Consider the following 17,138-nt stretch of genomic DNA (forward strand, 5'->3'; position numbering starts at 1 on the left):
GAAACTCCTGTGATATTTTTTGTTTCTCTCAATGGTTAAAATATGTATTTATTTGTAGATAAATACATAATTAACCATCCTTTTTTCATATACAGGAGGTTTCATTGGGAAAGAGTATATTTTAAACTTTCAAAAAATCGATAATTTATGGATCTATCGCCCTTTATAACCGAAATATAAGGTGGTTTAGCAAAAATACCAGTTTTTTAATTCACCTATAATTTCTGAACAACCTGTATTTTTCTTTCACATATCGTGCACTACTTGAAATGTAAAACCACCAAAATAAAAAAAAATCTGGCCCAGATTTTGATAAAATGTTTAGAGTGAAAAAATTAAACCATGAAAATTCATCCTCTATATTTGAAATTTTTAAATTTTCTTTTGTTAATGAATTAAATATAAACGAATTATTTATACCAATATTTTAAATCGGCGATGTAATATTTAAGTCCAATAAATCTGAAATAAAATAATTTACTGCAGGTATATTAGATTTTTCATATATCCAGGAGCTAAGTTTTTATCCATTGAACTCTGAGTTCGTCTCTTCTCTCTAAAATCCCAACTAACTTGCGCACTTTACTAACGTACTTAAGACTTTTAAAAAGAACAAGTTTTTCTATCTTAAGATAAAACTTTATGTGATAAAATAACAATTAAACAGTTTTTATTTTATTTATGTTCAATAGTTCTTGATTTATATTTTAATTAAAAAGAATATTAACTTTATTTGTGTAAATTTGTCTTTACTACTTACTTAAGTTAATAAATATTATTTATACAAAAACATATATTATTAAAATCATTTTGCTTAAATAACTTAAATAAATTACTTTTAAGTTTTGGTATTTCATTATTTAAATTAATTTTACTATATCTATGAAATTAAATTATTTCTCTTAATAATGCTTTACTTGATTGGATCTTTACTTAGGATCTTATATCTTTTATGTTTTCGTAGGATGTAAGGATGAATATTATATATAATAATATATTTTTTTTATAGATAATCGTTATACTCTTTTTACTACGAGATAATTTATTATCCATTTTTTCTAAACATCTAAAAATGTTTAAACCTGTAGATCCATTCTTTGATGTAAGTCAAATTTATATTTTTGTGACGAATTCATATTTAGTTACCAAATACCAAATTGTTGAGTCCATAATTGTATGACGTAGTATTTTCTAAAGAAATATTTATTTAAATAGTGACATAATACCCAACCTATTTAATTACTTATTATATTGATATCAAACTTTTATGGTAATGCTCGTGCTAGAAAAGTGCAATATAAAAGAAGAATAAAAAATCATCCAATTTTAAAGCGTTTTTAAAAATATTCAGATAATAAAAAACGGCCTACATTTTAACAGTAAAATTAAATGAACATCAAGAAATGCGTCATTTAGGTGATGAAGATAATACTATGAAGCACTAGAAGCATGTTTAATGCCTAAAATGTGCCCCATGTTACGGTTGGGTAAAATAGTCTTTATCATATCACTTCCAACAAGTTTAGAGGCTACAAATGAGTTGTGACGAAATTTTGAAAGTGCATTTTAGCTGGTATGGTATTCGAAATTAAAGAATTTTTAGGCACTGTTTGTTTATGGATGAGGGTCAGTTTATAATAAATAAAGTGTACAACTCACGAAACATATGCATATTTGGACAGCAAAATTTATTTCTTTTTTTTATTTTTAAAATTTCTAAAAATTTTTAAAGATTAAGCAGGTAGGTAGTTAATTAGTCAACGCCGGTAAAATATCTGTACCCATTTTTACTTTAGTTTGCAACGACTTTATTTTTCTGGTTACAAAGTAGGGTGTCCCAATAGGAACGCACGCTTTGAATTGCGCAGCATTCTTTTTTTATCGCAGTATGTCAATAAAAAAACTGAAAAGAATAATGTAAACAGTTTGCGATTAGTAGCAATGGAACGATATACGATCGAACACCGAATTATTATTGTTAAAACACATTACGAATATGGAGAATGTTTTGCGGAAACAGTTCGTAAATTGCGGGGCATTTTTGGTCGACACGATGCACCAAATCACACGACCGTCCAAAGACTAATTGATAAATTTGAACAAAATGGTTCTGTCGTGGATGTAAAAACACCAGTGCGTCACCGTACTAACCGTTCTGTTGAAAATATTGCCGCCGTGCGTGAAAGTGTTGGCGAGAATCCGGGAACATCTATCCGTCATCGTGCACAGCAGTTGCACATTTCGAAGAGCACTACCCACCGGATTCTAATAAAAGATCTTCATTTACATGCCTATAAGATTCAATTGACCCAAGAATTAAAGCCAGTGGACCATGCGACGCGCCGTAAATTTTCTTCTTGGGTATTGCAAAAGCAACAAATGGATGTCGATTTTTCGAAAAAAATTTTGTTTACCGATGAGGCACACTTTCACCTTAATGGCTTTGTTAATAAACAAAATTGCCGAATTTGGAGCGAAGAAAATCCTAGAGTCATTCATGAGAAGAAAATGCATCCATTAAGAGTCACTGTTTGGTGCGGACTTTGGACAGGTGGAGTAATTGGACCGTACTTCTTAGAGGACGAGGCTGAAAATGCAGTTACCGTGAACAGCGAACGCTATCGTAATATGCTCAATGAGTTTTTATGGCCTCAATTGGATGGTATGGATACGGACGGTATGTGGTACCAACAGGATGATGCGACATGTCACACTACACGTGAAGCAATTCGAATGTTGCAAAAAAAGTTTCCCGGTCGTGTCATTTCACGGAATGGAGACCAGAACTGGCCCGCAAGATCATGCGATTTAACGCCTTGTGACTTTTTTCTTTGGGGTTTTTTAAAAATCCTCGCATACGCTAATAACCCAACAACAATTCCACAGTTGAAAAACGAAATTAGACGTATTATTAGCGACATTGGGCCGCACTAATGTAAAAATGTAATTGAAAATTTCTCAAAACGAATAAGAGTCTGTCACGAAAGTCGAGGCGGCCATTTGCCAGATATTATTTTTCACGTTTAATTGCAGTGTATTAGCTTTACATAAAAATATAAATAACACTCAGTTTAAAATAAATTATGACTTTTATTTACCAATTAAAACGTGCGCTCTTATTGGGACACCCAAATATAAAAATTTTGTTGTATTTATTTTTCATGATACGAAGTCCTCAAAGTGTTGGCCTTCTAAAATAATAAAGATATTGTTCAAAATGGCGCTGATATTATAAAGCATTTTTAGTTTAATAATCCCGCATCAACAATGATCATCAGTAGCTGATTTAATAGGCTACTGAAGGTAATTCAGTTAATGATTATGTCTGAGTATTCTCAACTCTTTCTCTTACTTTTTATGTGACCTCATAAAAACATTCTAAGGGGCCCAGTTAGATAATCTTGCAGTTCAATCTATTGGTGCTTTTTTCAGCCGATTCATCTGTCAAACATTTACGAACAGCATGTTCATCAACTTCATCATCCTTCTATCTGGATCAGTTCATATTCGGTTTATCATCTGAAACTTTGCTACCTCAAATCCCAATAAACATATTTATTTGGATTCATCGCATTCAATATTTGTTCTGCAACATTAGCATATCTTATATTTTCACAATACAGCATACAATTAGACATAGAAGATTTGACAAGTTATAATAAGGAGAAAATCAATGAGAAATATAAAAATCTATTAACTTCAATTTAAGAGGTAAAGCTCACCCTGGTTAAAGTTACAGAGTTGAAAATTATGCGCAAAAGGCTTGCAAATATTATCGATTTATAAAGAGAAATCACGTTTTAACGACTTTAATATAAGAAGAAAATTTTGTATGGGAATATTCTGATAATCCATCTTAATTTGTTTCATTAATCTAAGTTCACTAACTTGAAATAAATGTTTTCATTTTGTTTCAGCTACGTGTTTCAGTAAAACTTCATAACAGGATAATAAAGCCATCTTGAATATAATAGTCGTAAATATTTAGTAATGGAACTATTTTTGTACAGGGTGAGTTTTTCAAAGCGCGGAGTAGTATTATGCATTGATGATATTATTTATCGATGACGTGCTCCTGGACTATTATTTGGTTAAGCATTCTTCACATTTTAAAAATATTTTGGACTATACAGAGTGCTCCGAAAAAGCAGGGCACTACAAAAGTTAATTTTTTTAAATGAAACACCCTGCATTGCAAAACATTTTTGAATTCTTTGCGTAATTACCAATCTTTTTTGATAATGGTTTAATATGTCAAAAACTAATAGTTTAGGAGATAAATCAAATTTTGTTAAAAATTTAGAAATTGCACGCATCTCTTTAATATTAAAATTTAGCACCTAAATTTTGAATACAGACTTAATTTTTATCATCAGAAGTAAAATAAAGTTACTTTGATATGCGTGCTATGTAAAATTATTCATTTTGTTATACAGGGTGTTTTTTTTGAAAGGCCAAACTTGCCCAACTTTAAATATAAAAATCTCTCTTATTTTAAATGAAACACCCTGTATATTTTCATGTCATCTAGTAACTTACTTAAGAGCCTATAAATTTTATTAATAATATTCTATCCCTATCTCTAATAGTTTTTGAAATATACTTATATTTCTTCATTTCGTGTTATTTTTTTCTTATAAAATGAAACAAATTTATGGACGTTTCTTTTTATTAAATTCACTTATTTTTATATAATAAAAGTTAATTTCTGTTCAACAAATGTTTAAAGATATGTCCTCCTTGTTCGATACAAATATTAATTCTTTTAATTATATTTTCTCTGATTCTTCCAGCTGATTCATCCCTAATTCTAATAATCATATCCTCCCTTGTAGTTGGTTTTGTTGCATAGACTTTATCTTTGAGATAATCCCACAGAAAGAAATCTAGCGGCGTAAGATCGCAAGACCTTGGCGGCCATGCAACAAATCCTCCGCGACCAATCCATCTTTGAGGATATTCTTGATCCAAATATTCCCTTACTGCACGATGAAAATGGGGAGGCGCACCATCTTGTTGAAACCACATACTTTGCCGTTCCTGGAGATTGACTTCTTCTAATAATTCAGGCAATTGCTGCTGTAAAAATACTCGATATGAATGCCCATTCAAAGGTTCATTAAAAAAATATGGTCCAATTATACGGTTATTATGGATGCCGCACCATACATTAAGGGACCAATGATTCTGGTGCTGAACCTCACGTACCCAATGAGGGTTCTCTGTTGCATAATAGTGCATATTATGCCTATTGACAGCACCATTGCTTTTAAATGTCGCCTCGTCGGAATACATAATATAGTTAACAAAATTTGGATTAATTTCAATTTTGCGAAGTAACCATTCACAAAAAGTTACACGTAGCTGAAAATCTTGATTGTGAAGTTCTTGATGCAACTTAATGTGATATGGGTGGTATTTATATTTCCGTGTTGATGAAAGTAAGGCTAACCTACGGCTACCAATGTGGGGATCCTCCTCAATTTGCAAAAGAATTTCAAGTTCTTTACCTTCATTTGCCACCCTATTAGCAACATTACGTTTTGGCAGATCCACGCTACCAGTCGTCATAATTCGGTCCATAACAACGCGAAAACTGTGGGAATCGGGTGTGCGCCGTTGAGGATATTTTTCTCTATATAGCCTTTGAGCTAGCAGACAATTTTTATTTGCTTCACCCAAAACAAAAATCATATCAATAAATTCATTTCTTGAATAATTCATTTTTAATATTGAAAACAAATATCTAAAAAACACCTTAAAACAAATCTAACTATTAATCTCTAATTAACTAATGTAACTGTCTTTTTGTTATTGAGATTTTTTTCATTTGTTTCCACGGCGCCTTGATGGATACATAAAAAATACGAGGTGCTTCAAAACTTTAAGTCGGCATTGTCAGTTTTTACAGGAGAAAAACAGAAAAATCCATCATATTTCAAAAACTGTTAGATATAGAGATAGGACATTATTAATAAAATTTATAGGCTCTTAAGTAAGCTATTAGATGACATGAAAATATACAGGGTGTTTCATTTAAAATAAGAGAGATTTTTATATTTAAAGTTGGGCAAGTTTGGCCTTTCAAAAAAAACACCCTGTATAACAAAATGAATAATTTTACATAGCACGCATATCAAAGTAACTTTATTTTACTTCTGATGATAAAAATTAAGCCTGTATTCAAAATTTAGGTGCTAAATTTTAATATTAAAGAGATGCGTGCAAATTCTAAATTTTTAACAAAATTTGATTTATCTCCTAAACTATTAGTTTTTGGCATATTAAACCATTATCAAAAAAAGATTGGTAATTACGCAAAGAATTCAAAAATGTTTTGCAATATAGGGTGTTCCATTTAAAAAAATTAACTTCTGTAGTGCCCTGCTTTTTCGGAACACCCTGTATAGTCCAAAATATTTTTAAAATGTGAAGAATGCTTAACCAAATAATAGTCCAGGAGCACGTCATCGATAAATAATATCATCAATGCATAATACTACTCCGCGCTTTGAAAAACTCACCCTGTATAGTTATGGAAAATTTTAAATATACAGGGTGTTTCAGAATTATGGGATCAAGCTTCTGGGGGTTGTTTAATGCAACAGAAGAATCCATTTGAGTAAAGGAACCCATGTCCGGAAATGCGTCACTACGCCACTACGGCCCTAAGACGCGTTAAAATTTATAAAAAACATTAATTACCTAAATAGGATCTGCTGCATTTATTTTTACCTTTTGTACATGATACCATAACAACAACTGTTTAAAATCAACGCTTATCAATGTCAATTCTCAATGTCATGTTTATTGCTAATGGAAAACTTTACCAATCAAGAATTGGCGGATATGCATTTGGCATACGGAGCAACAAACTGCAATGCACGAGCAGCATCGCGGTTGTATCATGAACGTTATCCCAAACGACAGCATCCTGGATACAAAAAGTTTAATGCGGTTCATCGGCGGCTCGCTGAGACAGGCATGCTTAAGACCAAGAGAAAGGTCGAATTTGAAGAAGAGGTGCTTCAGCGAGTTGCCGATGAACCATCAAATAGCACACGTGACGTCTCTAAGAATATGAATACGAGTAACGCTTCTGTCTGGCGGGTACTACACGAGCAACAACTCCATCCTTACCACCTCCAGAAAGTTCAAGGTATGACTGCAGCCGATTATCATCCTAGAATTCAATTTTGTTGATGGCTTCTGGATCACATCATTGCACAACCAAATTTTTTACCATATGTTTTGTGGACCGATGAATAGTCTCTCACAAAAGACGGTATTTTTAATAGTAGAAATAGCCATGTTTAGGATGAAGAAAATCCTTATGCAATTTTTCCAAGAAAACATCAGAATCGTTGGTCTATCAATGTATGGGCAGGCATTGTTGATGATTATTTAATTGGGCCATACCTTCTACCGGAACGGTTAACAGGACCTATTTATCTGCATTTCTTGGAGAAAGTTCTCCCAGAACTCCTTGAAAATGTTCCACTAAATGTTAGACTGCAAATGTGGTTTCAGCATGATGGAGCGCCGGCTCACTTTGCTGTACAAGTACGTGAGTATTTGGGTCAGCGGTTTGGGCACCGTTGGATTGCCAGAGGTGGAGTAGTTTCTTGACCTCCTAGGTCACCCGATTTAACGTCGCTCGATTTTTTCTTGTCGGGACATGTAAACTCTTTAGTCTACAAAACTCCAGTAGAATCAGACCTAGACTTAATTGGACGAATAACATCAGCATTTGAAATCATTCAAAACGAGGATCAAATTTATAGTGTAGTCCGCCGAAATCAAGTGCGGCGTTTAAATCGGTGTATTGAGGTTGGAGGAAGATATTTTGAACAATTGTTGTGATGGTATCATATACAAAAGGTAAAAATAAATACATCAGATCCTATTTAGGTAATTAATATTTTTTCTAAATTTAAACGCGTCTTAGGGCCGTAATGGCGTAGTGACACATTTCCAGATATGGGTTCCTACACTCAAATGGATTCTACTGTTGCATTGAACAACCCCTAGAAGTTTGATCCCATAGTTCTGAAACACCAACTGTGAATTATGACTAATCAATAAGAAAATAATGTTTTGTTAGTAATCTTAAGTTATCAGAACGAATTATTAATACTTTACTATAATATGTTGACGTTCACCAGTTTCAAATCATCCATTTATATTTGTTTATCTGTTTGTTTGATTTCTTAGCCTGCTCTTTAAGTGTAATAAAATTTTAAAAAGTAAAATTAAATGAAATATTTTAAACGCAACAGTGTATTTATCTTGGGTTTACTTACCATAAATAATTAATGTTAATGGAATTTCGTCGATCTGATGACACGTCTTAGAAGAATTTTCTCGACTTGATATGCCACGTAATTTATAAATTCCGTCATCTTCCAAAGTAACATTTACAATTTTCAGTATAACTTGATCTTTTTCGTATTTTAAATCGAAATGTTCATTGTTCTTGATTATATGTCCATGCTGGTCAAACCTAAAATGTTTAGAGAAAATTAAAATCGTAAATTATAATTCTACATAAAGTACGAGATTGTGGTTTAAACGGGTACAGCTTTGTTAATGATTCACTGATTATTTTAATCAAAGAAATGGATTTGCTTACCATATAAGCTCGGGAAGGGGATGAGCTAAAACATCAAGAACCCATAGTGCTGTTTGTCCAAATTCAAGATCTGCAGGTAAGTTTTGATGTTCATTTTCGTGTCTTTTTATTTTAATTGAACATGCATTCTTATCTAAAATAATTTTTTCTTTATTATTCTTTCAGTAGTGTTTTCTTTACAATTTTCAATAATTATAGTTGCAAAAAGTGTCATGTGACAATATTATTGGTTTAACTAAGTAGCTTAAAAATTAATTTTTGTTAAAGCTTTTCGTACTAACTCTTTTAATAAACGTTAATATTATGAAAATTAGTTTGTTCTTTAATCAAAAGAATTTAAAGCTACTGATGTAACTGACAGTAAGTAAGTAATTTTAAAATTTCATCCACAGCAGCGGTTTTATTTCTTTTTAAATATTCAACACATCGAAAGTGGTTTATTCTTTTATGAGAAGAAATTAATTATAGTTTCTTTTAAGTAGTCTGGTTACGTTAGCGACTTAAACAGTAAGTAAGGGTAGATACTAAATAATCATCCCTACAAAAATATTTAAATTTCACCCAAAGCAACAATATTTTTTCATCCTTTAAAAGTTTAGGATATGGAATTTAGTTTATACTTTTTTCAAAGAAATTAATTCTAGTTCCTTCGAATCCATCGGATTACTCAAATGATTGATAAATGGCTGGTTTTAAAATTATTTTTTATCGAATTAAATTACCTATAATTTTATTAATTAGGTAAGAGTAATTTTTGCCCTGGAAATATACATCTTAAAATACCATTCGTGCTATTACGGTTCATGAAATTCTTTAAGAAAAAGGTGTTTTATGGGAATCTGATTAATTATTAAGTTCGATTAAATAAACTGTAAATAATAATAGTTAACTGTAATAAATGATAATTAAAGTATGTACAGGGTAATTTTTTAAAGATGGTCAGATACGATATCTAAGCAATTAAAAAACCAGGAAGTTTGTGGATAAATCGGTTACTAAAAGTGGCAAGATAAATTGCTGAAAATTATTATTAAATAAAATTTTTTGCAATTTCGCTAATAATCATCAAAAAAGGCTTTTTTAAAAAAAATATCATATTTAAAATTACAATAAAAAATAGTACATAGATAATTTCGCTATACAATCCTACATCTCTTTGATCAAACGTTTCTTAATGAAAATGTCAATTTAGTGTAGGAAGTACTAATAGAAGCATCCATGAATCTGAACTTAACCAAAAGAAAAAAATAGAACAGAACTACATATAGATAGAATAGAACTAGATCTGGTTTAAGAAGGGAAGTGTTGGTAGGTTAAAGGATATATTCAATACGCTACATCGCTCGAGGGCAGTATTTCAAAAACATTCTCGTTTTCCAATTTTTCTTTAAAAAATTAAATTGAATGACATAATTATTATATTATAATCAAATAGTAAAATTTTCTTGCAATAAATAATGTAAAACATTCAATTCGATATTAATATTTGTTTTGGATTTGTAGCAAAAAGAATCATTTTAAAAAAAGCTTGTTTGTAATTTACATGTGGTATTTACAAAATAATCTGCTAAACCATGAAATAAGAGCATGAGGCCATCAATTTCTCTTGGACAGTTTTATAAATAGGTTTTTCTCTCGTCCATTTCTTAAAATTGAGGTGAGAATAGCAATTGGCTGCTATGTGATATTCTTGATCTGATAAATTATAAACTTACTTTCTTTCTTTTCAACAAGATTTTACAAAAAAATTGAGCGATATGGCTAGAAATTAAGTTTAATTGAACACGCTCTAGCTGAGCAACATTTAAAAAAGATCTACAAATACATCTGACACATTAATGGTAGAAGTTGAGTATGTAGAGTTTAAGAAAGTCATAATGTGTGATATGGGCATAAATAATTCTGGAAATATGTGATATTTATAATAAATATAAATTCTATATAAATTCATATATAAATTCTATCTGCTCAGAACTTGCTTTTTTTATATGTTATTAAATATCATCATAAATTTTAACCAATATAAATGCTATTCACGTTTCCGCGAATTACCAAATAAAACTTATAGTGTAAAAACTTAAAAAGCGAGCTTCATGAATTATGTTACAACAACTTAGAAAGAAAAAAAAACAATCTTAAGTTAAAAAGAAAATCAATTTTTTCAATAAGATAAATTAAATGAAACTCATATGTAGCACATAAAGTTGTTAAATTGTTATGCCTGATCAAAAATAAAGTTGTTCATTCTCAGAGGTCCAGAATTAGAGTTTGGAATCGCGGATGCATAACTTTAAGAGCTAGTGATTATTGATTGATCTTAAGGTTCAAGCAGCAAACTTCATCCAAAAAATTCCATAAAATTTGTTGATAATTACAGAGTAAAAAAGGAGGGATGTTATATTTTTCGTTGGCTTACATTACAATGTGCAATTTACAAATATAACTATAAAAAAAATATTCTTACCGTGTATTATAACATACAATTCGGAGCTTTCTTCATGGTTCTGAGAATCAGAAACTTTACAAGTATATACTCCAGAATCTTCCAGTTTAACATCTTTTACTGTTAAAGTTGACACATATTCTTCCTTTCGATTATTAGAGATCATTTTAAGGGTTTTACTAACTATAACACCATTGGAGTTATGATCATCTACCTAAAATGTTATTTAAAAATTGTTTGAAACTACTTAATTGTTGGTTGGTTTAAAGAAATTACTTAAAGATATTACCTACTCCTATTCGTCACTTACATAAAAGATTCCTCTAGGAGTAATCCATTCGAACCTTATTCTTGCACTGTCCTCGTAAAGATGACAAGTTAGGCTAAGATTTTCACCAACTTCGGTATGATTTCTGGATTTGTCAACAATAAACGGTCGATTTATGAATGGTCTATATGCTAGTAAAAATAATTATGATTAAGAATTTAGTTTTTTTTCACATAAATACTAGCTAAAACCACATGCTTGTAACAACATGAAACCCTCAGTTTTAATTAAGCAATACAAATATATTATTACAGTACATACATGACAGCTCTATATACAGACATTTTAGTGGATATTATTTTTAATTGGATTAATTAAAAAAAACAGAAACAGTTGAAATACTTTTATCAAGATCTGGCACATATTTGCTTTTTAAAGTACAATCACATTCTTGTAAGGGGTGCTATTATACTTTAGTCAGTCGTTTAAGCACTAAATCTATTTTAAACAATTCTATTTTTTACTATTTTAATTTTTTTTTTAATAAAAAGAAAAGGTTTGACAAAGGCATGATACACATAATCAATCAATAAAAAAATATATACGATTATGTCAATCAGGTGTATTATAGTGATATTGTAAACACCGAGAAACCAGCTGATTGTCCGTCACTCTGGAATGATACAAGTAGTACACCGCACGACATCTTGAAGGTTAAGCGGGAATTTTTCGAAACAGCATCTACCGAGTATATAAGTAGCCGCATCGCCGATAGTAGTCAGTTGTCAGTTCAGTGAAGTAAAGTTCGAAAAATTGGCGCGAGATTCAAATAGTTGTAAATAAATACAGTAAAAACAAATATCTCTAGTAGTCGTGAGTGATTGTGTTTTCGTAGTGAATTGTCTAAATAAATTAGTTGACTATTTCCTATTATTTTAATTCGCACCTAACGAATAGGAAAAACACTACAGTATAATAATATATAACAATATCATAATAAAAAGTCAGTTTATTTAAAATAATGAAAAAAAAACAAAATGATTAATTCAATTTACCAGAAGTAGTAGTATACTACTCGTACGTGATAATTTATGACACCTATACATAATAATAATAATAAATGTAGATAAAAATAAAGAATAATAATACCAATTGGTTCTTCGACTTGGGTTGTAGCTACAGTTAATTTAGATTTTGACGAGATCATTTAATGTCTTTTTTTCGGGATCTAGGTCATATCTGTGTATGTCTTGTTCAGTAGTTTTTTTTGTAATAATTTAGTTTCTGAGATCTGCAATTTCTTAGTTTAGTTACCCTATGTATTATTTATTAAATTATTAAATCTTTCTCTGCCCATCTGATGTATCCAACATACATTTTGGGGAACAAAGTTAAAGATTTGTAAAATGTAATGCATTCTGTATCGCTGACCAATACTTTTTCTACTTCGGGGTACTAATGCATTCTGATTCTGAGCTCGAGTTGCATAGGAATGAACTACATTTTCAACAGAGATGACTCCTTTATGCTTATTACCAATCTCTGCACATATAATTACCACAAATTAAATATGCCAGTAATAGCAAAAAGCTGATTGGAAAGAAACAATTTATTTTTATCATATATAATTTTTATTATCCATTTCTGGACGACTTCAAAAGAACGCATATGACAGTTTCTTATTCCACCCCATCCGCTAAGGCCATAGGTTAAGTGTCATTGTACTAAAGCAAAATATAATGTTTTTAAGTCTTCTAAATCCAAAAATTCTTTAAGTCGTTTAAATTTAAATAATAGACTTCTTATTTTATTTGTCACTTCAGATGCGTGTATATCCCATTTTAAGTGTCTGTCTAATGTTACGCCCAAATATTTCATTGTTTCTGCTTCTGCTACTAAAATGTCTGTGTCTATCTTAACTGGTCCCATTTTTAGGAATTGCTTGCATAAGATGTAAATGTTAAGTATTTTGTTTTAGATATATTTAAAGACAGTTTGTTTATTCGAAGCTAATTCACAATGTTTCTAAAATCTTTCTCATACTTAAATTTTACAGATTGCCATGAATCACATGCCAGAGTAAAATATGGCAGTATCATCTGCGCAGCTTATTATTTGTCCCAAAGTACTTATCTTAAGTAAGTAGTTTAACATATAGAATAAACAATAAAGGTCCAAGTAAAGTGAGGTACTCCGCAAGTTATTTTTTTGAAGGTACTTTTTACATCATTTATTTTGACAAGTTGGTTTTATTGCTTAAGTAGCTTTTAATTAGTTTATAAGCCATCCCCTTAATGCCATAAAAATAAAGTCTCTTCAACAAATCATCGTGGTCAACAGTATCGAATGCAGTTGAGAGATCAGCAAATATGCACAGTGATGGCTTTGATTTATCCAAGTTATCATATAGGTAATGCGTTAACTGTGCACCCGTTCATATTTTTCTTCGAAATCCCAACTGTTTATCTGAAAGAACATAGTATTTTGCTAAGAAAGATATTAACCATCTCTTTAAGATTTTTTCATATATTTTTTCGATATTCGAAAGTAACGAGATGGGTATATAGTTATAAACGTCTTCTTCCGAGCCATTATGGTCTGGCATTTCAATTTGCGGCTACGTGGGAAGGAAGTACAAAGAAGATACTAAGATAGAACTAAGGAAGATACAGTTGTAAATAAAATATGATTGATACTAATCAGCTAGTCTACTTTTATATAATCATGATCATAGAACACGCAAAAAAATCAGAAACCCCCGCCACTGAATACTCTAATATAAGTAGTATAATAGTGGTATTAAAATTAAAGCTCCGACCATAGAAAATATATGTGCTCAATTCCTTTTACCAAATTGTACGTACTCTCCTACAATATCGCTCCCCTTAGTAACGACCTTGCTTCCGAACATTTCGTCGTGCAAGGTATCAATTCATTGACTTATTTCATTTTACTTTCAACAGCGGGCTAATCTTTTTCACATTTCAATTACATTTTCTAACTAATTCCAAAAAAATCTACTAATGGTTTTGAATCATCTTTTACACTTACTAACAGGTTATTTATTAGGATACTGTCCGACGTCCCATAAGTCGCTGCTGGAGTACTACAGGAAAGTATATTGGGTCCCTCTTTGTTTTAATTTGATGGATACATTACAGCTCTGCGATTATTAACTTTTTGCTGATGATACTTATTTAGACAAAGCATGAATGACTTTAGTTAAATAAAGCATCACAAAACTTCTTATAAACACATTTTGCTTTTATATTTTAAAAACAAAAACCTCAATTGTCTTTTTATAAAACTTGAACTCACAGTCGATGTTCGCAATCGTCCTTTACGTTCTAATCACAAAGGGCTATGATGCAAAATCCCAGGATACCAAAATGAAATTTTCAAAAGATCATTCTCACATTTTGCTGCTAAGACTAATAATTAATTTTCGCAGACACTACCCAACTTGTCACTAACTAGTTTTAAAATTAAATTTAAGGAACTTTAATTTGCTGGGCAGTCGAAAATTACTAAATAAATATAACCAATAAATTTAAGCAGTATCTAATATAAATTACGTTAAGATATATTAGTACTAATCTGTGTCCAACCACCATCATATGAAAACCCAAGCCATTTAATTTTTCTTTTCTTTGTCTTTTTCTTTCTTTCATTTTCCTTTTCTTTTTTTATAAAATTACTTTCATTTTAATTTTCTTGTTACGTTACTTAATCTTCAATTTTTTTTTCAATAATTTGGCTTAAGCGGTGCCCTTCAGCACCTGCTGCAGGGCATCTAAAGATCCTTTTAAGACATCTTTTTCTTATTGTTTCATTGATGAAAATTATAAGTTCTAATGTCTTAATAAAGGCTTCTTCTAAAAAAATTTTGGTCAGCAACTAAATGTAAAATAGAAGGCCAGGATGAAAAGCTAGTTGGCAGGTCTGCAAAATTACAGACCTCTGCCTTAAAACAAAGTTAAAGAATGCTAGATTCACTTTCTTAAAATTTTAGAAAAAATCTTAATAAGTGACTTCTTACACCGATTTTAGGAATGGCACAATGTTAATCTTTTTAATTTTCCAAGATCGTTTTCAATTTAAAGTCAAGTAAAGTATTCATACTTAGTTATTTTGTCCTTTGTTGACCTTTTAAGGTTATGAGACGAGATAAAGGCACTGCGATGACTACGATGGCCTTGCCAATTAAAAAAAATATGGAACTTATTAAAAGCAACCGGTCGATAGAGATTGATCTATCTCAGTACAATAAAATCTTGGTGAAATCCTGACCAGAAGACGGAGAATACTTAAAGTATGGTGTTGCCATTTTCTCCAGCAGGCCTTGCTAATAAATAATCTTGTTTATCTCTTTTCATATTTCTTCCTTAATGTATTTTTTCTTGTGCAAAATTGATAGACAGTCATTTGTTTATAATAATAAAATCTTGTTAGCAACAAATTTAGATATTTTGACTCATCAACTCTTTTGAGCAACTTTTAATATAAAAGTTGCTCTCTGATAAGACTATAATTTAATTAAATACTAAAAAGTAGTAGAAATCAATTTTTTTAAATCAATAATTTCTACCTAAATCGACGATGCCAAATTCTTTAAAAAATCACAGTTTTCTTTTGGACAAATCTATTGCTGAAGTTTATCGTTAGATACCCTGTATATTTTATCCCAGATAAGTTTGTAAATGGTAAGTTATTGCCAGATCAAGTTAAAAGCAACAAATTTTTATTTGATAAATCCACTAAAAATTTAATTTTCAATTCTCTATACACTGTTTTAAATTAAAAATACACCAGGAGCATATTTTTTTATCTTAATAATTTTTTAGATATACCTAAAAAGTAAGCAATTAAAGCCATATACATGCATTATTTAAAAAATATTTTCTTCTTAAAAATATACTTAAATAAAAATGATTCTAATAAAAAACACCTAATTCTAGCCGAAATATATACCATTACATATACTACCAAAACCATTCATTTATGATTCATTTACTTACAAACAATTTTCAAAACGTAAAAATTTTGGGAATTTTTGTTATCTCTTGGACGACTAAATTCACACACATAGGTCTCTTGTAAGCTTAGGTCACTGACGTTGAACGTATATCCAGTCTTTGGGTCAAATACTGAACTTATCTAGAATAAAAATAAATACATGTAACACATCCTAAGTATATTATTAGTTTTCTCCCATTTTTTCAGTCTGCGGATCAACATGCATATCATATTGACCTAACAATTATAATAATTCTTTGACTAGCTAATCGTATAGCGTATACGATTTTAAAACGACTGTTAATAATTAATTTTACACTTGGGAAACTAACAAAAAATATGAGAATAATTATACAAATACATATACAGGGTAACAATGTAAAAACTTGAAATGGCCATATATTAGGAACTAAAAACTAAATAAAAAAACGCTGAATAGTTTCTTTACCACAAACGGGAAACAAAACTAAGCATATTATCCCACCCTTATCTGCAACCCCTTGAACAGGGTGAGATACACCGCTAAAATAATTAATTTCATAAATAGAAAGGGGAGTCGAGTGATACATCATCTTGAAGCTTTTGAAAAATTCTCTCCAATGTCGTTTATCAACGACAACAATAAATGTCTATAATATTAAAAATATGTATATTATAAATTTTTTTGGTACAAGGTAAACATTAAGTAAATTGGACCATTCAAAATATATTTTACAAGGGGTTCCATTTATAAAAACATAACTTTATTTCTTTGACGCGACTTTTTTCATTTATAGCCG

At 30.3% G+C, this 17,138-nt stretch overlaps 1 protein-coding gene across 1 annotated transcript in view; it reads right to left on the reverse strand.

The window, feature by feature from the left end:
* LOC126735786 (vascular endothelial growth factor receptor 1-like) overlaps window positions 1-17,138 on the reverse strand; it is a 96,307-nt gene that overhangs the window by 28,173 nt on the left and 50,996 nt on the right. Inside the window, exons 5-9 of the mRNA XM_050439893.1 lie at window positions 16,362-16,500; window positions 11,386-11,534; window positions 11,097-11,289; window positions 8,633-8,765; window positions 8,304-8,503 (exon numbers count right to left, since the gene is read on the reverse strand). Of these exons, the coding sequence (XP_050295850.1) occupies window positions 8,304-8,503; window positions 8,633-8,765; window positions 11,097-11,289; window positions 11,386-11,534; window positions 16,362-16,500 (814 nt within the window). The remainder of the gene's footprint in view (window positions 1-8,303; window positions 8,504-8,632; window positions 8,766-11,096; window positions 11,290-11,385; window positions 11,535-16,361; window positions 16,501-17,138) is intronic.

This window comes from Anthonomus grandis, chromosome 4 (assembly GCF_022605725.1).
Source record: "Anthonomus grandis grandis chromosome 4, icAntGran1.3, whole genome shotgun sequence".
In the NCBI taxonomy this organism is placed as follows: Eukaryota; Metazoa; Arthropoda; class Insecta; order Coleoptera; family Curculionidae; genus Anthonomus; species Anthonomus grandis.